Source organism: Schistocerca piceifrons, chromosome 8 (genome assembly GCF_021461385.2).
Source record: "Schistocerca piceifrons isolate TAMUIC-IGC-003096 chromosome 8, iqSchPice1.1, whole genome shotgun sequence".
NCBI classification, from domain to species: domain Eukaryota; kingdom Metazoa; phylum Arthropoda; class Insecta; order Orthoptera; family Acrididae; genus Schistocerca; species Schistocerca piceifrons.
Window position 1 is genome coordinate 238,748,834 of NC_060145.1, and position 26,956 is coordinate 238,775,789.

General features: G+C 39.0%; 1 protein-coding gene across 1 annotated transcript in view; it reads right to left on the reverse strand.

Moving 5' to 3' along the window:
- The window catches only part of LOC124711447, a 461,065-nt gene that overhangs the window by 60,568 nt on the left and 373,541 nt on the right, over positions 1–26,956 (reverse strand). The window contains exons 10-12 of the mRNA XM_047241528.1: positions 20,462–20,698; positions 16,386–16,547; positions 6,758–6,884 (exon numbers count right to left, since the gene is read on the reverse strand). Of these exons, the coding sequence (XP_047097484.1) occupies positions 6,758–6,884; positions 16,386–16,547; positions 20,462–20,698 (526 nt within the window). The remainder of the gene's footprint in view (positions 1–6,757; positions 6,885–16,385; positions 16,548–20,461; positions 20,699–26,956) is intronic.

Here is a 26,956-nt window from a genome sequence, read left to right on the forward strand (position 1 = left end):
CTCAATGGGCAAGAGATCTGGTGACCTTGCTGGCCAAAGCAGGGTTTAGCAAGCACAAAGACAAGCAGTCTGAATTCTTGCCATGTACGGGCAGGCATTATCTTGCTGAAATGCATGGCCAGCACAGCTTTGCATGAAGGGCAACAAAACGTCATAAAGCTCTGCTGTATAGGTGTCATGGATGACGATGAAAGGAGTCCGACTATAAAACAAAATGACGCCCTCGATCACCACTCCAGGCTGTGGTGTCTTATGGCAGGCAACAGTCAGGTTGGTACCTCACTATTGTCCGAGGTGTCTCCAGACATGTCTTCACTAGTCGTTGGGGCTCAGTCGAAGCAGTATTCATTACTGAAGACAATTCTACTCCAGTCCCTGAGACTCAAAGTCAAAGAAGTCTCTGGAGACGCACTGGACAGTGGTGGGATACCAACCTGACTCGTTCGTTATACAGCCCGACAACCAGGAGTGACAGCCTCAAGCGCTAATTGGACAGAGCCGGCCGAAGTGGCCGTGCGGTTAAAGGCGCTGCAGTCTGGAACCGCAAGACCGCTACGGTCGCAGGTTCGAATCCTGCCTCGGGCATGGATGTTTGTAATGTCCTTAGGTTAGTTAGGTTTAACTAGTTCTAAGTTCTAGGGGACTAATGACCTCAGCAGTTGAGTCCCATAGTGCTCAGAGCCATTTGAGCTAATTGGACAGAAATTGGCACGATATCCCTCAGGACATCCAACAACTCTATCAATCAACGCCAAACCGAATAACTGCTTGCATAAGGGCCACAGATGGACCAATGGATTACAGACTTTCTCAATTCCTGAAGCTCTATCTCTCGAATAAATCATCCAATTTTTCTGAAATTTTAATGATTTGTTTGTCTGCATATGTACAGCACATCTACCAATTTCCATCTGATACAGATAATTCCCTTTCTTTGCCTTTGTGTGTGTGTGTGTGTGTGTGTGTGTGTGTGTGTGTGTGTGTGTGTGTGTGTGCGCACGCGCGCGCACACGTGCGCGCACCATCAGTATAATTACAATTTGTGGTTTAAACTGTTCATCACAAACTGTATGTATGGGATCCCCTTTGCAATAAGGGAAGCAGCTGAGACAGAAATTCATAAACGTGGAGGGGGAGGGGTGGCAAAATGGAGTAACAGTGGCTGTAACAATCCTTTGGTAGTAGCTTCCTTCAGGGTTGTATCAGGTACCACTCAACCATACATCCAAAAAGCAATATCGCATTCTTATATGGAAGTAGATAATACCAGTATTGTATAGTACCATTTGGAATAAATGTTTCTGTTGCCAAGTTTATTGTTTCTGTTGCACAATTTATTAGAGCAATGGATTATGTTTGATTCATGAAATTTCTTTGAAATTTACTTTGTGTGTCAATTATTAACTGTATATGTTGATGACATTTTAATTACTTGAGAAACTTGGGAAGAACATTTCGGATTATTAAGGGAAGGAGGAATTGTAAATTTAGAATAAACTGGTTAAAATTTTTAGCACTCCTTATTTCACAAAATGGAATTTTGCTGATAAAGATAAAATTGAGACTACTGCAAAACTTCCAGCTCAAAGAAACAAAAGGCAACTGAAGCCATTTTACTGCTTAACAGCATTCAAATGATTTATTATTCGCTAGCCTTTTACCCGCAGCTTCATCTGTGTATGTGTATGTGTACAGCACGTATTTTGCTCATATCTCCTCCTCCTGCTGCATTTCCTCCACCCCCTCCTCCTCCTCCCTGTCTCTGTCCATCTATTCCTAACCTCCCTGCCTGCCTGCCTGTCCATCTCTTCTCCCCATCTCTCTGTTAATCTCTTCCGTCCCATCTCTCTTTCTGTCAATCTCTTCTGCCCCTCATTCTCTGTCCACTTCATCCTCTGAAGCTTAAAGTAAATATAATACGTTTTAATATAACTTGGAGGACAGATGTGTTGAAAATCACCTCCAGTACTGCAGTCTCTTGAATCTTGTCTTTAGCTTGTCAATAAATTTACCCACTTCGCTTGTGTAACAGCCTCCCATTTCCTTTAAACGACTAGTGTCTAAAGCCCGACTCATACAGAGTAAGATTCACTGTACGCTTACTTGGCGCCTCAAGTGACGGTTCCCCAGCAGTCTCTGTCATCTCTTAGCCAGCTTCCCTGCACAGAGCTTCATTTGTTTCCCATTGTAGCTCAAATGCTGGTTTTCTTGTACAGTCCTCTGAATGCAACCTGAGCTGGCCAATTATGAGTCCTCTTTGGCATCTGGCTTCACAGCTTGCAAAGTGGGAACACTTTGAGACAACTGGTTAACCCACAAGATTAAACAATTTCATGCACACTTTAGTAGTTCTGCTGTCTTTCTGTTAACAGTCATAGTTATTGTGATATTTCAAGATGAAGTGACTTACTGCAAGAAATTAAAATAGTTTGCAAAGAAAAATAGGAGTTGCTACGAGTTTGTGATTGGTGCCTGTAAGGTAATACACTGCTGCATACAAAATGTAGCTAACATATTGAATTATTATTTAAACTTGGTAGGAGATCACTGTCTGTCTGGAGTCTCAAGAAAAGATTGTATGCAAAACACTCAGTTCCAATGGTGCACACCAAGTATAAAGCCAGAATGAAATATTTAAAACATCCCTCACATCTCATTAACAGTTTGAGGTATTGAAGTGAGATTTTGCAAGTAATAGCACACAAAGAGGAGATACTTTTTCCATATGGCTAATATGCTAACCTTCCTGATTTACTGCAATATTCAAGTAACTACAGATTTTTTTCAATAACATAATTTTTCAGGGCCATCAATAGCTGGTAAAATGAGGATTGCTGTGTGTTTTGGAACAACAAAGTAAAGAAATTACACTTCTTTTTATATCGAGAACACACTTTTTCCTAACCTACTGAGCTGTCTTGCCCATAGATGCTAGTTTAATAATACACTGTTCCAGGTTCCTGTTTCAAATTTTTACATGAGAACAATAGAAGTTAGTTATTAGTCAGAACCCTGAAAGTAATAAGTTTGGGGACAGTAAATCACTACTTACCTTGAAATTTTGGTGGAACCCTATACTCAAGTGTATTTTTATAATGATGGGTTGGGATTAAAACTGACCAAAGGATCTGATTTCTATATCTTAATTATCTGAGTAATACACAAAACTAGAATGGAAACTCCTGTACAGAAAGAATCATGAAGCAAGGGAAAGGCAACCACTGACCTATAGAGGACTGATGCCTGGCATACAGAAACACATAATAGAAAATTGTTAAAACCGGCTTACGAGCACTTGGGTGGGTTTTTTTTTTTTTTTTTTTAGCAAGAGTACACACATCCACATAAACAACCACTTGTGTGTGAATGTGTGTTCTCTTATAAGAAAAAGAGTATGAACTTGAAAGCTAGTGTTAACTGTTTTCTAATACTTGTTTCTATGTCTCACATGTCAGTCCCCTGTAAGAAATATCAGAACAATTCGCACCACATAGTATAAAATCTTTTACTTTGTATCACTACAAAGACCGTAGGACTGTACTTTTTCATCTGAAGTATCTTTTAATTCCTCAAATATATTAATATTCAGCTTACATCCTGATGGGTAGTTGGCAGGATTCTGATATTGCTTCTTTCACATTTCTCAAATCATTAAGATTTAAAAATAAAACCCTTTGGCCAGTCATTTATTATTAAAAATACACCGGGCCATAGGATTCCCCCAAAATTTCAACAGAACTCTCAATTTATTTTCCCCACACATCTTACTCCTTTTTTTTTCCTTCAGAAAAATGTCATCATCTTACTCCTTTTTTTTCCTTCAGAAAAATGTCATTAGTGATGAGTCTTGAGGAACACCTAACTTCTCTTGTTGCCATGTTACACTTTGTTACTTCTTGTCACAACACAGCAAAGTTTACAAGGATACATTTTATTGCTGGTGTGCATGATCAAAACTGAGAGCATTAGATACAACCCATTCTATTCTCTTCCCAAGTTTACAGAATAATGAAATATGTTAGCTATATTTTTTCTACTGCAATGTATGACCTAAGATGCACCAAAAGCAAAAACATTGCAACCTCAATTTTTCATTGCAGACTATTCAAAATTCTTGCAGTAAGATACTTAACCTCGAAATACCACAATAACTATGACCATTAATGAAAACATAAGACACTTCATCATGAAGCTGATAAATGACACTATGACATGCGCAACAACCAAATTTTATTACCAAATAAATTCTTTAATCCTTTCCACTCTAACAGCAAGTTGTTCTTGATATGGCAAATTTTATTTTCCACTCTGATGTTGAGCCTCATTTAAGCCTTTTTTTTTTATTTTAGCTTTCACATGCTTTTTTCTTGAAGCTGACTGTACTAGGCATCAACACTGCACAGTACTGCATCTAGAGAAGCCTGTCTTAACTCTGTGTCATATGTAGCAATTGTGTTGAGAAAAATGTTGTAATTATTACGTTCAAATTAGATAGCACTAAATGGCTAGTTCTTCATGCACAGTTCTTTCTGAGGAAGAGATTGTAGAGCTTGTAGAGGAATGTCTAAGTGAAAACAAGAGTGATAATATTTTTCAAGATGATAACAATACACGTGTAAACAATTTGAATGAATGTTTGTATTATAAGGTTTCTGTAAATATTAGGTAGGTGCACAAGTCTGTAACATTTTTCCATGAAGTTAATAAACACAACAGATACACATAATGGAGACTTTAGACATCTTATTCTCCATCACTATTTACAACAGTCTGCCAAAGCTGGGGTAATTTTTCAATTCTGTGACTGTAGAAATCATGTGGTTTTGAGGCAAAGAACACTCTGAACCACTTTCAGGAAACATTTTCATCCACAAGAAAGTTCTTTGAAGGCTTTGGAACACGGAGCAGGAAAGATGAAAATCTGAGGGCAGAAGATCACGTGAATAAGGTGGGTGTCGAATGACTTCCGAACCCAACTCCTGTATAGCCCTTTTTTTTGTGTCTAGCTGAGTGCAGGTGGGGGTTATAATGGATTAACATCACTTCAAGCATCTTGCTGGTTGGCATTCTTGGACTGCATCTGTTAGAAGCCTCAGTCGTTGACAGTAAACGTCAGAAGTGAGGGTTACACATCGAGGAAGCAATTCACAATACACCACACTTTCACTGTTCCTCAAGATGCATAACATATCTTTTGCAGGACTTGCTGCTTTGTTTGGACTCAACCATTCCTTTGTTTTCCTTATGTTAGCATAAATACACCACTTCTTGTTACCAGTAATGGTATAGGATAGGAATGGTCAGCGTTGTCCATGAGCCAACTGCGATGAGCGAGCAGAGATACACATATGGTCACACTCTCATTTATGTTATTTTGACTTGGAACATGCGGTAGACATACAACTGACTTTTGAACCTTTCCATTGCACGCAAATTTTGCACAATAGTAGAATGATCACAGTTCATCACATTTGCCAGTTCTCGAGTATACTGATGTGGATCATTGCGAATTAATGTGTTTAAATGATCTTCATAAAACCCCCAAAGATCTTCCTGAATGCAGAGAGTTTCTTGCAGTGCTCTATCCAACAGCATTATCCTCATATTTGGCACAAATGTTTCTGGCTGCCTCCACTGCTGTCATCCCTGTATTGAACTTCGATTTTTCCACTTGGTATTCAATTTTCAAGCGTCCACAGTTCCACTCACTATCTCCAAATGAGAAAATGTGAACTAAAATAGCAACAGGGAAGAACAAATAAAAATGGCAATTGATATATAAACCCATAGCAATTGGAATATCAACATGCAAAACCCTACAAACTTATGCACTAACTTAATGTAACAGAATGAGAGTGCACTTTTTACTTTAATGTATACCTTTAATTGTTGGTCAGTGGCCTCATCATTTCCACAAAGAGATTCACGCAATTCTCTGTAGCACACTCACCACCCTGGTGGTGGTGATTTAATGAAGAGAGTACCTGCATGACAGAGTGTGTAGGATTAAAATAGTTGGAGAAAGACTGCAGATGGGCTGACTTGCATGCGTTGCCATCCACACAGTAAAATGATCCTGCTACCTATTACATCCTTAGAGAGTTTCGCATACGAGATAGTTGTGTCTCTTCCCTGCCAGCCAACAGTGAAGTATGCCACCTAGCAAACTTATAGTGAACCTTACTCCACGTGAAACAGGGTAAGATCTAGTAAATCTCTGCCTGTCATAACCCTGTTAAGCTGAAGATGTTGTACAGCTTTTTCATAAATTCGTCACTACACAAGACTATTCTCATTCTCTAGTAATACCACCTTTTCTGCAGTAATGCTGCTATCATGATGTAGCAGCTTCTGCTAATGAAAATCTCTATTTATGAGTGTTTTCACCAATGTCAGAATTTCTGCTGTTCCACAGAATGCTCTCTCTGTGTGAAAGGGAAACTGGTTTCCTTGTAACTCAATGTCTGATTGAGAAATCAGACTATTCAGCTCTTTCATATTTTCAAACAATGTTGTTGTTGTTCACCACCACCACCAGCATCATCATCATCAAACTTACACAAAATGTTTTATCATAAATGACGATGTCCAATAAGAACAATGCTATTTATCATTGAAAATTGAGTGTCACTAAATTTTATAAATTAGAACTACACTGACACAACAAAGAGCAGTTAAACTGTGTTTATAACCAGCCATCTGTGTTTTGGGTAATTTATTAAATTTACAATTATAAACCTAAAAGCACATCACTCACCATACTCCTCCATTTGCAGAAACAACTGGTCAGCAAAGAACTCACACTCAGCCCCAAAATGTGGATATTGCATTTTTGGATTATCTTCACTGATTCGAAATACTTCAGCGGCTATATGCATCAGTTTCTGAAACATTAAAGACAACTGTGGTACAGAAAAGAAAATGCTTGTTGGATATAAATAATGCAAATGTTATTAAGGCTGAAAAATTTCTTTTTCAATCCAAATGAAGTATGCGCATGCACACACACACACACACACACACACACACACACACACACACACAGAGAGAGAGAGAGAGAGAGAGAGAGAGAGAGAGAGAGAGAGAGAGAGAGAGAGAATAATGAACTTTATTTCTGAAGGTAATTAAAAACATACCCAAATAGTAAATTAGCAAGAGAAGTGGCCAGATAATACACAGTCAGAGTTGAAATCCTATACACCCTACAGAGATTAAATGGGTAAATGAGAGATGGATTTTTTCGTATTGATGATTCAGTTATGTAATAACTGTGCACATTTTCACTATAAAATATGAAATATCTCTACCAACTGTGATGAAGAGCCATTAATTTTTCACAGTAAGCAATCTTTATGGTAGAAATGAAAGAATGTTGCTTCCAGCAGTAGACATGACAAAACATTACTGTGTGCCCCTGGTACTGCTGTGTACAAACTTTTGGGAGCTGGGCTGCAAAGCAAATGTGTAAATGTTTGGAAAAGGCAATCTCTACATCTACATGATTATTTTATAATTCACAATTAATTGCCTGGCAGAGGCTACAACCCATCACCTTCAACAAGCTGTTTCTCTATCGCTCCACTCTCAAATAAATAGAAAAATGAACACTTAAATAATTCTGTGCAAGCTCTGAGATATATATATATCACGATGAACATTTCTCACGTGGGTGCAACATGCAACAATGTATTTTCTCACCCTAAGGAGAAGCCCGATGATTGAAATTTCGTGAGAAGATCCTATCAGCATGAAAAACACCTTTGTTGTAATGATACCCATCCCAGTTTGTGTTATCATATCGGTAGCACCCTATCCTTGTTTTGCCATAATACAAAATGTGCTCCCCTTCTTTGGACTTTTTCAATGTCCTCTGTCAAACTTAACATATGTGGATCTCACACAGCACAGCAATATGCACACTGTAAGCAGTCTCTTTAGTAGACATGAAGCATATTCTAAGTTTCTTGCCAATAAATCGCAGTCTTTGGTTTGCTATCCCCACAATATTATCTGTGTGATCATTACAGTTTAAGTTATTTGTGATTGTAATCCATAAGTACTTAGTTGAATTGACAGCCATTAGATTTGTGTGCTTTACTATGTAACCAAAATTTAGCAGATTCCTTTTAGTACTCATGTGGATGATTTCATACTTTTCATGGTTTAGCATCAACTACCACTTTCTGCATCACACAGATATCTTGTCTAAATATTTTTCCAATTGGCTTTGATCTTCTGATGCCTTTTATGTTGTATTTTTAAGTGAACGAACTTCGGAAAACTGTGTGTAGTAACCCTGCTTTAGTGGTACTATCACCACCATTTTTATCACACAGTTGTGTATTGCCACTGGTGTACTTTACTTACGACCAGAATCTCTTTGGGTTTTCAGCCAGATTTCGGAACGCAGTTTTCTTGTGGAAACTATTAAAAACATTCCACATAGAAGTTTGTACTAAATTTCAAGCTTGTGTAAGAATTCAACAATTGTGGGGCTTCTGTATTCTTTTAAATTGGGCATGCTTTTTTTGTTGCCTCTGCAACAGTGTTCTGACCCATTTTGTGTACCAAGTGGGAATAGTACCATCTCTTATCAATTTATCTCTCAATTTCCATTGATACTATTTCTTTGAATCCAAACCACATCTGGTCTACACTTGCACAGGCAGATTGGAAGGAGTGGGGACTGTCTCCTAGGAAGGTGTCAAGTGAATTTTTACCTCCTTCTTTAAATACATGTTTTATGCATTTATTTTTGGTAGATTTGGATGTTACAGTGTTCAGTGTAGCCACAACAACCTTTTGGATCACTAATCCCTGTATCTGTCTTCATACTCCTTCTTTGGTCAGGGTTATTTGTTGCTAAGAGGTCTAGTATGTATTCGCAACCATTTACACTTTGAGTGTGCTCCTGAATTAGCTGTTCAGAATAATTTTCTCAGAAGGCATTCAGTATGCTTCAGACGACACTGACTTTCAATATGTATTTTTGTCGGCATATCAAAGGTAGACTGAAGGCACCAAGAACTGTACAAGTGGCGTACCTAATTGAAATGAGACTCAAATTTGCTTTGAACTATTTAGCAACTGTATCATCTAAGGAGGAAGGGGGGGGGGGGGGGTGTGATTGGTCAGGAAAAGGAACAAATTAATAATTTATTTCAGTTGTCAAGTATAACCGCTACCCATGCTAACTCACACGAACTATCTACTTTAATTTCACTACAAGATAAACTACTTCGGACAGCTATAAACCTCCAGCACCAACTGTATCTCATCTCCCCTTTCTGAGCACATATCCTTTGTAAAAATTTTGGCTGAACTTATCTCCAGCTTTAGCCAGCTTTCCACACCTATAAAGATTTGAGCATCAGTGCTTTCTATTAGTGCTTGGAGCTCTGATTCTTTTCCTACACAGCTACAACAGTTTACAACTACAATACTGATTGTTGCTACGTCTACCTTCCTGTGTTTGCTCTACACCGTTTTAGACTGACGCCCTTTCTGCAGTTTGCCCAAGACCCTCTAAGCTAAAAAAAAAAACACCCATTCGCCTCCACACAGCCCCCACTACCCATGTAGCTGCTTCCTGTGTGTAGTGGACCCTGACCTATCAAGCAGACCCCAGGAACCCACCACCCTATGGAGCAATTCGAGGTATCTGTAGCTCACATGGTCAGAGAACTGCCTGAGCCTCTGATTCAGGATGTCCACTTGGCTCTGTACCAAACAACCACAGTTGGTATCGATGAGGTTACAGATGGTGAGCTCCACCTTCATCTCACAAGCAAGACCAACAGTCTTTACCTCTTCAGCTAGCCGACTGAAACGAAAGAGAATCTCTTCCAATCTGAAGTGACACACATCACTAGTACCAATATGAACCACCACCTCCAGTTGGCTGCACCCCGTGCTTTTCATGGCATCCAAAAGCAGCCTCTCCACATCTGAAGTGACTCCTCTCAGTATGCAAACAGCACATTGTATTCCTTTCCCTCCACAGCAGCTATAAACCTAAGAAGAGGGGGGGGGGGGGGGGGGGGGGGGCATCATGCACTTTAAGCTGAAGCGCCCAACTACCAGTAATCCCACCCTCTGTGAATGCCCACACCTCATGAGTTGAGAGGTTTTTTTCTGAAACAGGACAAATGGCTGCATTTTGCTCAGCGTCTTCGTCCGTCATAGATAACACCTGAAACAAGTTTGCCATACAAACCAAAGAGACCTCCAATAGGCAAGACAGAAAGTCTGCCCATACCTTGGAACAACACCCCTCTCTATGATGGGTAGAGGTTCATCCTCAGTGTGGGCTCCTGTGACTACTGACAATGCTCCTGTCCCTCTTCAGGAGCCATATGTTTGTCTGGCCTCTCAACAGATACCCTTCCAATGTGGTAGCTCATACAGTACAGCTATCTGTATCGCTGAGGCAGGCAAGCCTCCTCACCAACAGCAACCACAGTTTGTAGGGGGCAGGGGAGTTTATATTAAAGAAAAATATGGACCTACGCCATTCAAATTACCTCTTTACCGTTGGGTTTTGTGTTACAGTGGCCTTTTAGTTTCTGAGCCCACAGCAAAGTAAAATGAATAGTAGGGCATTTCTCACATTAAGAGTTTCTGTTGCATCATGTAAAGTGTTTACTTGTGAGTCATTGTTAACTGTATGATGTCTTACCTACATCCTCCTTTCTCAGTAGTTATTTCCACAGCTCAGTCATGCTACAGAACTATAGACTGTATAATTATAGGTAGGCTTATACTCTCTGTTTCTTCCTTCAAGAGTGTCTGTAGTGGATTGATGCCAACAGCTTTTGCTATGAAATGGATATTGTCTTTGGCAGCATAAATCTTTGAAAAAGACCCATTGCATGATTGTCTTTCAAAGCCGTAACTTTTTTATGGATTATTTTCAAAGCATGGGTAATGGATAATGCCGAATTGACTATCTTTAGTCCCCCCCTTCCTCGGGAAGTGAATTGTCACCAACTGTGTACAATTATTGTCAACTAAGTAAACCAGCAATAGAGTGGTAACACAGTTTTTGATACATGTCTGCTGTACACGAAAACGAATTTGATTGTATGGCCTTGGACAGGGTTGGACATCATTTTCCCCAATATATTATTTGCCCAATTTTTTAATGTTGAGAGAGACTATTATAGAATCAGGCAGGATGTTGGGGACAGCTAACTATACCACTTAAAAACTGACACCTAAAAGACACTGTCATAAACTGAGAAAAACACTCCATCTCACGATTTTTGACCTAAATTTCCATATATTTTTACCTACAAATTCTTTTGCTAATGCTAGTAATGCTTCTGAAGTTACATTTTGTCATTTTATTCAGATATGTACCTCAGATATGTACATCAGATATGTTGTGGTGAAACTGGGCAAGAGCAGTGGAATGGAAGGAAGGAAGATTAGGGTTTCACATCCCATCCATCGATATTGATGTCATCAGAGATGGAGCACAAGCTGAGAATTTTTCAAGAATGGGATGAAAATTGACTGTACTATTCTACAGAAACTTAACCAGTATTTGCCTGAAGTGATTTATGGAAATCAGGGAAACCTACATCTTTATGGCCAGATGTGTATTTGAACTGTCGGCCTCCCGAATGTGAGTCCGGTGTGCTGACCGCTGCACCATCTTGCTCAGTGAGAGGAATTGAACACCTGCTATAGTAGAAGTACGCAATTGTATTTAGGTCCTGACTAGTTGCTACCACTACAGGAACCATTTTTTACACTCTGGACGTATAGAATCTGGGTTTGCATTCACTATCCCTTCACGCAAATACCCATGACCCATGATGCTGCAACAGGCTACAGAAGGTCGATCAGTTAATTATACTATTTGCAATTTGATCATGGAATGCTCAGACGGTTTTGTAAAAAGTTGAATCCAGTTGTCCCAGTGTTCAAAGTAACTACATAGACATCTGCCAGATTTTCACAGAACTCAATCTGCCAAGCATTTTGAGTGAACATACACTCCAGATGCAGACTTTTAATACAAGCATCTTTATTGTGCTTGCACCTTTTAGTGAACAATACTTGAATTACACTTTGTACTGAAATGCCTATCACAGGGAAAATTTATCTGCTTTGGACTTTCTATTGATGTCTATCCCAGAGTGTTAAAAACCCATAAAAATTTGTATTGTCTTGAGTAAAGGTTTACATACCCACAAAAGGCATTCTATGAGATTAGTTAGACACAGAGACGAGTTGAATATAAGAAAATACCTGGATCTTGCATTAACACACTGCTTCCTTTACACTGGCTTGTTCAAAGCAGTTCTGATCTAATTCCAAAGATCTTGTTGGGTACTACGTATCAGGTTAGGACAGCTTCCTTGAATCACTCCCTTTGCCTCTGCTCATATGTTTTCATTGAATTTGATGATATGCTCAGTAGGGGGCCATATGAGATCATTTTAGTTCAAACCTTCGCTATGACACCGATGAGTGGTTGGAAACTGATCCTGCTGGTGGTAGTGGGGGAAGGGGAGGGGAGGGAGACAGAGAATAGTTGTTGCACAGTTGGGATCACACTATTATCTATAAGTTTTGCTGGGCAGAAGTGTCTTATCATGTGAGTCATTCAAGATCCACATGAAGAAATCAAGCATGTACTAGGAAAGACACAAGCTAAGACACATGGCCATGACAAGCCGACTTACAGGTACTGGTAGGGTTAAAATGAATGTCTTTTAACGTAAATACTTGTACTACACTATCATCCACTTTGGAATACCCTTGTCCATAGAAATATTATTTTCCATAATTTAAAGTAATTGTTTTCACTGTTATAAGTTAATCAGCACAGTCAATGTTGGATAGACCATCAGTGAGAGAGGACCTTGCATTTCTGCTGCTGATAAGGCAATTAAATCATTTGTTTGTTTTATATTTTTATGATCTTCAAATAGGAGCAACTTATTTCCACTTATCTGGGTGGTTTCTAGTTTAGTTTTTCAATTTCTTGTGTGTTTTAGTGCTTACTATGCACAGTCTAGTGTTCTAATAACTGTTAGGTGTAGAGTTTTGCTGTGTTTGGTATAGATGGGGACTGTGATTGCTGTGATCAGATGCGAGCTGAGTTCCAACTGCTAGAATTTTGCACAGAGCATAATTTAATCATCGCTAACAGATGGTTTGAGAATTACGAAAGAAGGTTGTATACATGGAAGAGACTTGCGAGACACCAGAAGATTTCAGATTGATTGTATAATGGTAACACAAAGATTTATGAAACAGATTTTAAATTGTAACCCATTTCCAGGGGCAGATGTGGAATCTGACCAAAATTCACTGGTTATGAAATGTAGATTAAAACTAAATAACTTGCAAAAAGGTTGGAAATTAAGAAAATGAGACCTGGGTTAAGTTGAAAGAACCGGAGGTTGTTTAAAGTTTCAGGGGGAACACTGGGCAACAACTGACCAAAACAGAGAAAAGGAATATAGTAGAAATTGAATGGGTAGCTTTAAGACAGGAAATAGTGAAGGCAGCAGGGGATCAAACAGATAAAAAAAAAAAAACAAGGCCTAGCCGAAATCCTTGGATAACATAGGAGTTATTGAATTTAATTGATGAAAGGAGAAAATATTAAAATGCAGCAAATGAAGCAGATGAAAGGGAGTATAAATGTCTAAAAAATGAGACTTACTAAAAGTGCATAATGGCTAAGCAGGAATGGGGTTAAGAAGGGAAAGCTGAAAGGTGGAAGGAGTATATAGAGGGTTTGTACAAGGGAGATGCACTTGGCGGCAATATTACAGAAATGGAAGAGTATGTAAATTAAAAGGAGATGGGGGACACAACACTCCAAGAAGAATTTGACAGAGCACTGAAAGACTGAAATGGAAACAAGGTCCCAGGGGTAAACAACAGTCTGTCAGACCTACTGATAGCCTTGGGAGAGCCAGCCATGACAAAACTCTTACATCTGGTGTGTAAGATATATGAGAAAGCAGAAATTCCCTGAGAATTCAAGAAGATTGTAGTAATTCCAATTCAAAAAGAAAGCAGGTGCTGACGTGTGAAAATTATCAAACTGTCAGTTTCATAAGTCATGGTTGCAAACTGGTAACACAAACTCTTTACAGAAGAATAGAAAAACTTGTAGAAGCTGACCTCGAGGAAGATCAATTTGGATTCCAGACAAATGCGGGCACACATGAGGCAATAATGACCTCACGACTTATCTTGGAAGATAGGTTAAGGAAGGAAAACATACTGTACTGCTTGCCTTCTGGAGCAGACATTTCTGTGATAAACTTTTGTGAAAGTGAACTTTATTTGCCACAAAAAACTTTGTTATGAATTATAAAGTGTCAAAAACTGATAATGGTGAACCTTCTTTACAAAAACATTACAACCATATTAATTACATGTGTCATGACCTACAAAGAACTGTTATATGGGAAACTTAATACCTATGATTCTTGTCATTCCTAGTACAAAAGCTCTGATTCTGTGTATATTGATAGACTTGTGAGGAGCAGTAGTCGTGGGGATGTCTCCTAAACAGTCAAAGGCAGAGGGGGAGGGCGACTGGCTGGCAGAAGTTATCTTTGTAAGGAAAGAGAGCCAGATCTCATCTTCCTTAATGATTCAACTTCACTGGACTTTCCACAAAGGAAAGTGGTTTGGTGGTGTCAAATGTCTCCCCGTTAGTTCAGTGGGTGGCCAAGCAGGATAAGGCCAGGAAAGCAGAAACAGGAACAGGAACTGAGACAGAATTACTTCTAGGAAGAGACGTGGCCGCAGAAGAGTGGCCAGAGAGTTCAACATGTTTCATGCCCTGAGTGTCTGCTCTGGTACCATCCACACCAAACAGGGGTTCGCCTCATGGGTTCCACCCAGCCACAGCAACAGCTGCTTGGCAAGACTGTCATTGCCGGCAACTCCGATGCCCCAGAAAAGTGGGCAGCCACTCCTAGGCTTGCACAAGGTATTCACGGTGCAGATACCAGTAGTGTGCCCCCTGTTGATCAATGAGTAGTTTGAGAATCGGGTCTTCCATCACATATGTGAGATTCTAGATGTTATTCCAGTGAATCCAGTTGCCACAACTGGAGGTCCATGGTGAAGTCCAGAGAGGAATCCCAGAAAATTACTGAGGAGGTCAAGTACCACACAGGATGTGGTGCCAATGAAAGAGGAAATCAACAAGCTGCAGGTAATTACACTGTTACGTTCTACAGTCACTTTGGCCCAGAAAGATGTAAAAAACCAGTAAGGGTCTTAGGTAATAAACAATTGCAGTTTAACAACAGTTCATACGCTGACCTCTCTTATGTCAATGTATAGTACTTGTGAAAAAGAAGGGGGATTAGGAGACAAGTAGCTGGATGACAATGGTATCATTAGAGAATGAGCACCAGCTTAAATTGAGGAAGAAATGTATGCCATTCCCCTTTGAAGAGGACTGTGTCAGCATTTACCTTAAGCTGTTTTGGGAACCCATATAAAACCTAACTTTAGAAGGTCGAATTAAGAATTCAATCCCCGCATCTTGGATGTGAATCCAGTGCCCCAATTATCATAATCTGTGCAGCACAAGGGCACAACCACAGATTTATGTAACCAGTTTCTTAAAGAAAGGTATTCAAATTCCTTTCATGTGAGTTAAACTGTGGTGTTTTCCATCATACATGATATGACTTTAAATTTAGATTATTATACTTTCCATAAATCAGTCAAGTTTCAATAATTATTGACATCAGATCGAAGATCATATATTAACTGCAACACAATTGAGGAGAGCCATACAATTCCAGCTCTAATAACCAAAAACTGATTTCTATAATATGAAAACAATGAAAGAAAATTGGGTTTTATCACACATGTTGATAGAGTGCAGACAAAGTTTTTTTCATTTGACATGGCAATTGCACCACGCAACTTGCTATCGATGATTTGCTTCACAAATATCATGTCACCTACCAATGAAGGCTAATTTGCAGGATGTATAAAATGACTTACATTAGTATTATTTAAATAGTGAGAATCAAGTTAAGAGGTTTTGTAGGGGTATGAGAGAAATTAACAATTTCCTGCCTTGTCTATTCCCTTGGACAACTACCTACTCCCCTACTGAAGGTATTTCTGGAAGTGATAATCTATTCCTTCAACTGACAAATGTCATTAAATTTTGTCTACGACTATCGCATAAAATACTTTGTAATTTTTATGCTACAAGAATGGCCCTGACATTTTATTTGACAGCTTGGACCATCTAAAAAATTTACTAAATCTGAGTTATGTTGCAGAACATTATTCAGTTTTTGATAGTATACACAGTTTTAAAGAACAAACATAATTTGACAGTAGCATCACAACTACAGCATAGAAAAACAACTTACTAGAAGGCTATCACTCTTGCAGTAAGACAACTTGCCTGGATCCCCCAACTGCAGGCAGACACGAAATAACAACTTTATGTCGCTCTTTGTTGGAATACCAGTACCCCATTGTCTCAGTGCTGACTCAGCTAAAGGTCGTTCTGGCCATAAAGCTCTGTCCACCTGCGAAAGAAATATTTCTAGTTACAGCTTCCTCTCCTTAGAGAAAATCTGGAACATGTGATAAGTGCCTCTGATCTACTGCAACTGCTTCATGTGTAATCTAATACAATGCCATTACAACTAAAATAACATCACTATACTCATCTTTCCCATGAAGGCGTGCCATTTGTAGCACTGTTAGTGACAGATAAACACCAGAGGAAGTCTCCAGCACTTAAGTGATTTAAGTAGTGTTAGTTGGAACGTTATTATGAGATAGAACAATAAGTGATGAAAGGTGGAGAAAGGGAGGGGATCACATACAGAACAGTAGTAGTTGCAGATCAGGTGTGTGGTTGGTGAAATGCGAATAGAAAGCTAGATGTATAGAGGAGAAGGAAGAAGCAAATGAATAGGGGTTTCCTGTGGGAAAGTGTGAACCAAAAGGAAGAAACAGTTCCAAATATGGTAAATGCAGGATTAGGTAAATAAATAATTCTGCCCTTGGAGTGTTTATAGAAAAAAATTATTAGTGGATACTGACATTTCTGTGCACACAAGATGAACAATAAACATAGCATGAGGAAGTTATGTGGTACAACAATACTGAACTACTGAAAGTCAGACAAATGCTGAAGTCTGCTACAGTTACTCTCAATAGGATTGAAAAATTCACTGTTTATGCAAGTTTATAAAATCATACAATTAAATAGTCAACCACAGACCCAGGACCATTCTTCTGAGGCTGGTTGGCAATTGCTAGTCTTCCACTTCATATAGTTACTCGAGTAAAATCAATTTTTAAGATAATTTGAAAGTTCTCTTAACTCTCTCCCACAATCAATAATACTTTAATCGCACCCAAATAATAGTAATTACTGAATTCTTTGAATCTCAACTAATGTAATGACAAATTCACACTTAGATAGAATATTAACTGGCTAATGCAAACCTTTTGAATAAACTTTAAAAACCCATAGTGTAAGTGTATGTCTGTTTTATTAGTTAAAACATTGTCAAAAACATCAGAAATGTTCTCAATAGTGTTTATATTCCTGACGACGATTCAATATCTCAACTATACGGTGAATGGATAGCTTTACTCCTTTGTAGTGTGGTGTGGCCTGTGTTAAGTGCCAAAAGCCGATCGGCCGTGGGCTGCAACATTTAAACTCCCACGCCTCCACACTACCAGCAGCCAACTTTCAGAGTGCAACAACAGGACGTTGGCTGGTGGGCCATTGGGGTGCCATACCAGTTGCCACATCAAGCTAGCAATCGGCACATGCACTAGCCAGCGGTGTGCATTGATCAGACTATGTTATGCACCCTCCAACAAGGGAAGCATTCAATAAGAAAGTTTTAGCCATCCGCATGGCCAGGATTTAAGACCACACTCTGGCCGCAACTGGCAGTTCGTCCATCTGCTGAAGACTGATGTTCATCTCCAAAGTCACCCCTCCTATCGCCATCTGCCTTCGATGTTACGCTTCTGGGGATGGCTCATGCTCAGCACGCCACTTTTGGACTTGGAGAAGTTTCCAGTAGTGAACTTGGATAAATTTTCATATCCAATGCGGACACACACTTTAGCAAGGCAGGACATATTACGTGCCAGAGTAGTTACTTTTCTTATCCCCACTCCTCACCAGATGATGTGAGTTTCCTGCTAGGAAATAACAAATTTAGTTCTTTGGACCTGGAAACTTCAAGAAGTTAACTTTTTGTTGGATATTCAGAAGATTTTTGTTTCCTTTTTCAATTGAAGCCTCAGAAAAGTTTGCTCAAAGTCTTTTCAAATTAAGTGTTAATAAAAGTGTTAATTGACACCCTATTCTCAATTTTTAGGAGACTTTCCATTTTGATTATTTGTATTCCACTCAGGGCTTTGCCATTACCATTTTACCTTTAATCACATTTTTTACGAAATCCAAGATTTAAGTAGTGTGGTTATTCTCTCTATCCTGAGTTACAGTCGATTTTGATGAACAATAATGATGTTCGTGATATCTTATAATACTACAATAACTGGCATAATTTATCCCTCTGAATTGCAACGGAATATTCACAACAACTTTCGCAAGAAGTGAACAACTCCTAAACTAGATGTCCAAAAAACATTCACATGTGAACAATGAAACTTTTCTTTTTTGAAGTGTGTTACCCCAGAACACAACTGCACATGGCATTATTGCATGAAAACATGCGATCTATTTATGCACAACAGTTGCAGTAACACAAGTTCCTAACTAGTTGAACTCAGTGGCTTAGAAATCTCCAAAATGTGCTTTCCTCTCAATTCATTTTCCTTTCCCACTTAAAATTTCTATCAATGTACACCAAATTCCAAACTGAACTTCTCATTAGTAGCATGTCCTTGGCTGTGCACAACATCAAAATTAAAGTGGAGTACGTCAAGTAACACCAGAAAGATGAGATGTGTTGGATAGACCTGAATCCAAGTGAAACGAAATTCTTCCTGCAGGTAACAGTCAAAAGTAAGCACACCAGACTCTCATTAATTCGGCCATTCCTTGCAAATATGCATGCCAAATTAGTGTCTTAATTTTGTGTGAACACATGATTACATTTCATTAAATTCAAAGAGACATTCATTTTCATGGAAAACCTAGTCCTTGAGTGTGTATATGAACAGTTGTATCATTCACTATTAAACACGTCCCAAATTTGTTGTTGTCACAATGATCTACAATGGCAATATGATTTATTACACGACAGCTTTACAAGCATTACATCAGAACTACAGTTTCTGATTTTTATATAACGTACTCCATGAAGGTATCTGCAGCTTCAACACAAGCAGTACAAGATATCTTTTTCTTCTTCTCTCCTTCCACGTCCTTGTCTTCATCAGTTTCTTCATAACTTCCCTGTACAGTTTTGATTATCTCTTTTTCTGTTTTGTCTGTTAAAAGCTTGGTCATAAATAGTTGCTAGTCCAACAATGTACTCAGCAGCAATGGTATTCCTAGAAGAACCCTCAGTACAACTTATTTCTAATTTTGTGTTCCTGCTTGAGATCTAGCAAAATGTGTTTCATTTTAGAAGTCATGATACTGAACTACAAAGAAAGCCACAATTTTGAACATGTATAGCATTGTTTAATGTTGTGATTAACCAACAACATTGTTGTACATTAGAATTCATTACTGTATGCATTATTTCTGCTTGAGTGATTTGAGGCTATATGTGGGCCAGATTACCAGGAGGCCTGGATTAGCGAGTTTAGTGTGTTTAGAATACCTAGTTTATCATGAAAGTAAAGACAAAACAGTTTTATTCTTTAAATTACCTTATGTTAAATCGGGTACCTGACTAACATGTAATGACACCACAACTTTCCTCATATTAGTGGCTTCACACCCACACACGTCCTTTGCATGATTTGAGAATCCCTTGTTTTTAGATTTACTTCACACAGTCTGATTATCAACAAGTTGTCACCTCTGAATCTTATTTCATTTTATAAACCAGAAACTAGTCAATAAATCTTGTCACACTGCCTCTTCGGAATATTTCAAGACTTTTTTTAGATTAGCAACACTGATGAATGGCAACATTGACTCTTCTTCTTCTTTCTCTGCTAATGGTGTTCCATAGTTCTGGTGTCTTGCCGATTTTCTACTGAAGCACTTTATTTGTGCAACTTGTCGTCATTGGAAATCTTTCCACCTCAAATGTCTTGATCAAAATTTCTGAGGCTGTCCCAGGGTCACACTTTCACTGTCTTACACAGATCTATTATAGACAAGTTGACATTTACCTTCAAATACATTGCAGGTTTCTCACAGAGTATGAATGGTGAGCATTTGAAGAAGTTAGGTTGATGCAGTAAAATAATGGTGTAACTTTAATGAGCCAACAGGAATGGTGTAAACCTTAAAAATCCAACAAAACTTCAAACATCCACTAACCGAAAGATAGTGCTGCTGCATCCATCGTCCGAGGTCACTCGCTAACACGTCAATGATACAGTCCAGAAGCATAAAAATGCGTTGAAAGCGTTTAGATTTTGGTAGGTCCACATATTTTTGTTTCTTTGATTTTGAGTTTGGAGCGAAAATTTGCTCCTTTTCTGGTGTGTCACTCAGTTCATCTTCAAGCAGATCTAATAAAGTAGCCACCATACCACCAGGATGTAGCACATCATCCTAAAATATGACAACATTCATTAATTAGTCATTTTAATGAATAGAGCAGCCTTAGAGAAATAAAATTATAACAGTATACTAATCACACATTCATCTCTGTTTCTGAAAGTAAATACTATTCATCACTACAAATAGGTTTCATTGCGCGCGCAAACACACACACACACACACACACACACACACACACACACACACACACACCTCTCTGGCTAGTTGAAGGTGAATATCAATGATTCTCTCCCAGCACTCTCTCAGTCTTTGCAGCAGCAATGTAAGTGAACTATATGTTTACCTGACTACTACTAGTATATTAAAAAATTTGAAAAGGCGCACTTAAGTACAAAACACCCATTTTTTTTGAGTATATCATGCAAACAGCCTCTCAGTTTGCCTCTGTAAGGATTTCTGAACTGACAGAGGTGAACAAGAAAAGTTATACTCTTGGAACGTTCTACGACTTTGCCAATGCCTACAGTCATGTGTTACATATAATTCTACTGGCAAACGGTTCAGTTTTTCTACTTATCAGTATACTTCTTTCTCAGTGGTGGCTGGTGCTCGTTTTCATTGATGGGGCTCACAATAAAGTCAATTTTGTTGTTATATAACCTTCATTTATGTCTTCCTACTTAAAAAGCACTAGAAAAATAATAAATGTTGTAATTATAAATTTATAAATATAGGCTTAATCCAAGAAATACTTAGCTAATAATAAAGTACATACAGAAGTGATCTCAAATATATGTGTGTGTGTGTGTGTGTGTGTGTGTGTGTGTGTGTGTGTAATACTGTAGATGGTTGACTGGTCGATCTGTGCCTAACTGTTTCATTTCTAGCTTCTCTTCCATATTTAATAAATTATAAAGAGCATGTTTAGCGATTCGTTTTAAAATCAATGTAAGAATATTCAAGTTTTAACAACACTGCTCTCGAACACGGAATACTACTGAGAGATGGGCCCATTTGGTGTCTGTAACATTTACCGTTGATTGATGGCAGTAGGGGTGGGGGGCAGGGGGTTGGACTGTAGGACCGAATGTGCATCACTTTGGTTATATGTCAACAGTGCACTTAATTCATACAGCTGCTGCCTACATAGCTATCTCATTTCAACAATTGAGTTTCTGCTGGTGCTTCGCTACAGCATTGTTAGCTCTCAAAAGCTGGCTACCAGATGTTAAAGCAAATAATATGCTATTCAATGGAAGGATTCCTATTTTTGCCGATTTCAGCCAATTGAGGACTGGAGAGGAACTGTTTTAAGTTACGCTGCTTCAAAAAATTTGATAGAATAATAATTGAAATGGGAAACAGATCTGACATACAACATTTCATTTCACTTTAATCTCTTACCAGAAAAGCATTCAATGAGAGCTCTGTATCTTATTTTGAGACATATACAGCAGATTATGGAGCCAAATACAAAAGAAACATCGACACACCAGAGACAATTAACAAAATAGCTGCTTTCAAATTCCAGTAGAAAGAGCTGATGAAGAGCACTAAAACAGATTGCCATTTGGATACATTGAATTTTCTGTGTTTTATGTATGGTTTATGGGTGCTTATGCAAACACTGAAATAACTTTGAGGATATTTGTGACAATTACAATGCAATTTCAGCAAACTAAAGATGATAAAAAAGCTACTTATAATCAAGTGTAGGTGAAGTGGACTGTCAAATTCAGCTACCTTGTTGCTGGAATATGACACAGCTGCTAAATTTGACTTAAACAACATTATCAATGAGTCTGCTGCACTCAAAGCGAGGAAATAGAAAGTAAAATTAAAATAAAACACAATTCTTGGAAAGGAATGTGCAAAAATTAATTATAGCCCTTTTTCTTTATATCTTATTAATGATTTCCTGTAATAATTCAATAGGTGCAAATAAAATCTGCTATTTATTATACATCATGATAAAATCCATTACAGATTTTGTTTTACTTTCTTTTAAAGTCTGGACAATTTGTAGTTTATTTATTCCACTGATTCATCTAATTTGTTGGATGCAGCATTTTTCCTGTATACAGCTCATTTAAATAACATTCTTCAATAACACTTCACTTTTATTGAACTTACTTTACAGATTACAAAATACCTTATGTTTGTGAAAAAAAAACTTGCAGAAAGATGATTCTCCTGGAATGGGGTGGACAGTTTTGGCAGTGACTCTGTCTATGTGCCCTAGCCACCTGGCCCCAAACATAGTGTAAGCGAGCAGAGAGGAGAACAAAGAGGGGAGAGGGACAGCAAGTTTCACTGGAGAGTGGGGAAAGGGAGATAGGCACGAGCTGGTCCATCCATGGGGACTGCCCGAGTTGGCCCTATACAACGCTACGGAAAGGGGCGAAACAGTAAAAGGGGAGACTGCCTGGTCATGTCACTGTGACTGTAGTTTAATGAGCAGAGTTTGTGGAGGGGTATGAACCAACTGACATTGGTTCCTGGCACCGGTTGAATGGTCCAGCTACCAACAGCTCACGGTAACATTGTGTCTCTATAACAGAGCAGTGGAAACCGGGCCTGGTTACCTCTACTCTGTGTCAATCATTCTACATCAAAGACATGTCATACTCAAACAGTCTGATATAATACTGAAAAAATACACCAAATAAAGCTGTATCACAAAATTTCTGGTGGAGCCAGGACCCTATGGCCCTTCAGAATGAGTCGCCCCTGTTCTTTTGTACATCCTTTTTAAAGTCCTGTAAGGTTGTCTATATAGTTTAAGAACAGGAGCAGAAGTAGTACACAACTTTACTGGAGTCAACATTTTGTTTTATTTTTCTGAGTTCACTCTAAATCCTGTAGTGCTGTTTTTCAATCTACTTTCGATCACCCATAAAGTTAATGTTAAATATGCAACCAATCTGTGTGAGGAAGAGACACAGAATTGATGTTTTAATTTGTAATGTGGAGTGTGTGCAAATGCTTGTGTGCACACCCAAAAGCTACCAAACAGGGTATGTCGTGAACACGGTATGTTGTGGTGGAGTTTTCTGTAGTATTGCTTTCAGAGCATACAGAGCTACTGTTCCTCAGTCAGTAATTCAAGCATTTTCACTAACGAAGGTTCAATTCAGCTTGTAAAAATTGTTTTAATGACAGTTATTGTGTGTATTTGTGTTTTTTGTAATGGCCTATTCTCATTAACAGCATGTGATTCTATAGTTTTGCTTCTTGCTTTGAAACACGGGCTCAGAAACTCTTGTAATATTAAGAATGGCAGGCATGGATGATGCAAGTCAAGTGTGATGAAGTCAAGTGTTTCATTGGATATTCCACTTCAGAAGAGGTTAAATATCAACTGATGCCAAATCTTGCTCTGGTCGTCTTTCCCCAGCCCAAACAAAACAAAAGGTAGGAAAAAATTCACCTTATCATCCTGAAAGATCAACAGACCATTGAAGAAGTTTCACTGTCTACAGGAATTTGAAATCAGTACAGTAACAGTTGATCTGGAGGTGAAAAGGGTGGCTGCTGCCAAATGTGTACCTTGAATTTTGAACAACAATGTCTAAAAGAAAAAAATGTCAATTTTGACTGAAAAGATATTTTTTATTTAACTGTTTTCAATCTTGTCAGCGATCATCATCAGACCATTACATGTCTCAGACATGTAAATAACATTTTGCTTAAAGAAAATCAGGAACAAAAACAAACATTTGATAACAACATGTATAACATGCCTCCAGCATGACCACAAAAGGAACCATTGCGGCTAGTCATATGATGGTAACATATAAAGAAACTAAAAATAATCAATTTGGGTGAATTACAAAAGAAAATATACAGTATAGCAGGTTAAAATACATCAAAATTAGTTAGTATAAACATTAGTTATAGTTGTAAAAAATACAATGAAGAATAATCAAACAATGGAAAGTCCATCTTGGAATATCAACAATATTGTCAAAAGGATAGACTTCAACTCACTGTGAAGATCACACATCGAGTAGCAGACAGCCACAACGAAAAGACTGTTACACCTCTGGTCAATCCAGCCAGACTGCAACTGTGTCACATTGAATGGGGCAGCAATTTGGAGTAGGAAGGGTGGCGAGGGGGGACAGGTAATAGGATACAGCTCAGGGGATGGTAGTCAGAGCTGCTTGGCAGAAAATGCAGGGGCTAGACTGTGGCAGACAAGGCTGCCATGTGCAATGTGAGGAGGCTGTGGGGGAGGGAGGGGTGTGGGGAAATGGAATGGACAAGGATACGAGAGGAGCAGAGGAGGAGGAACCATCAATGGTGGAATTGGCAGAGAGCCACATAATGAGGGTAAGGGCAAGTGACTGGGAAGAGGTGACATGACAAAAGGGGCAGAAACTGTTGGATGGAGGGTGTGGGGACACTACGTTACTGCAGGTTGACGCTGGGAAGATTTTGCGAGTGGAGAACATTTTGCAAAGATAACTCCCAAGTGAGCAGTTCAGAAAAGCTTGTGTTGGAGGGGAGGAGCCAGATGGCGTGGCTTGTGAAGCAGCCACTGAAATCAAACACCTTTCTTTCAGCTGCATTTTGTGCCACACGCTGATCCATTTGGCTCTTTGCCACAATTTGATAGTGGCCACTGGTCCTAGTGGACTGCTGGTTGGTATTCATACCAATATAAAAAGCTGTGCACCAAGTGCAGCAGAGCTGGTATATGACATGGCTGCTTTCACAGGTGGATCAGACACTGATAATTAAGAATACATACACAACTGATAATTAAGAATACATACATAACCAATGAACATCAGTTATAAGAACTGCAATTGTCACTATGGGAAATATGTGAAAGTAACAAAGTTCTTGAATCTTGACTGACTCAAAGATGAATGCATATGGCGCCATCAGTTGTCATGAAGACGGGTGGCATGGAGTGTATCAATAAAGCATGCCTCTTGCAAGGCAGATGAGAAGCAAGAGATGTCCGGTGATAGATGTTGTCAGTCACTATAGATATGAACACTGATGAGCCAAAGATGTACCAGCAAAGGACCCCTTAGTCACCATGTAGACAAGAACGTTGATTAGCTGAACAGTGTCTGTTACTTTCGAAGCGGTCGGCCTAGAACTCTACACTAATAGAGTATCAACATAACTTTAGCATTTACTAGCAATAATAATCTACATAAGAGGTTCAAAAACACAGATGGTAGTAAAGATAGCAAATATTTGAATTCTTTAGTTGCATAGATACAAAATCTACTCACCAAGCGGTGGCAGAACACACACATAGAAGACAATTGTAATTGGCAAGCTTTTGGAGCCAGTGGCTCCTTCTTCAGGCAGAAGGGTTGAAGGTCAAGGAATAGGGATGAATGGAAAGGACTGGATAGGTCTAGTAGAAGGGGTACATTTCAGGAAACTCACCCAGAACTGCAGGTTAGCGGAGACTTATCGTACGGTATGAGAAGGAAAGACTGGTTGTTGGGGACTGCATCGGATGAGTTTGAAAACCTGAGAGCTTACAGATGGAAAAAGGGTAATACGCAGAAAGAGATTACTGCTTAAACATCACACACAAGTTAATAAGAGTCAAAAGCTAAGTGCGTTTCACATTACAGAGGTGGAAGGAGGGTTGTGAAAAACAGACTGGAAAGACAATGAAAGGTGTAGGAAACTAAAACTGAGTGAAGCAAACAATAGTTACAGTGAAGAAATGCTGAGACAGAAGAAATTAACGTAAACTACGACCAGGTGGGTGGTAAGAACCACGGACATGTTGTAATGCCAGATCCCATCTGCAAAGTTCTGAGAAACTGGTTTCTGGGGGAAGAATCCAGATGGCACATGTGGTGGAAAAGGTGCCAAGGTCACGAATGTCATGTTGTACAGCATGCTCTGCGAGCTGCCAATATACACCTTTTGCCTATGCCCACTCACCCTAACAGTTAATTTGGTGGTAGTCATGCAGATGCAGAAGGTCAAACAGTATTTACATAACAGCTGGTATATGACTTGTGTCGTTTCGCAAGTGACTCTCCCTTTGATAGTATATGTTTTGCCACTTACAGGGCTGTTATGGGGTAGGAGGGAGCACAGGGCAGGCCTTGCAGTGGGGAGGGTTACAAGGGTAGGAGTCATAGGTTAGGGAGATGGGTGCAGAAGGAGCATAGAGTCTGACAAGAATATTGTGGGGATTGAGAGGGTGATGGGAAAGCTATTCTAGGTGTGGTGGGCAAAATTTCAGACAGAATGGATCTCATTTCAGGGCATGATTTTAAGAAGGCATGGCCCTGCCAAAGTAGCTGATTAACACATTCC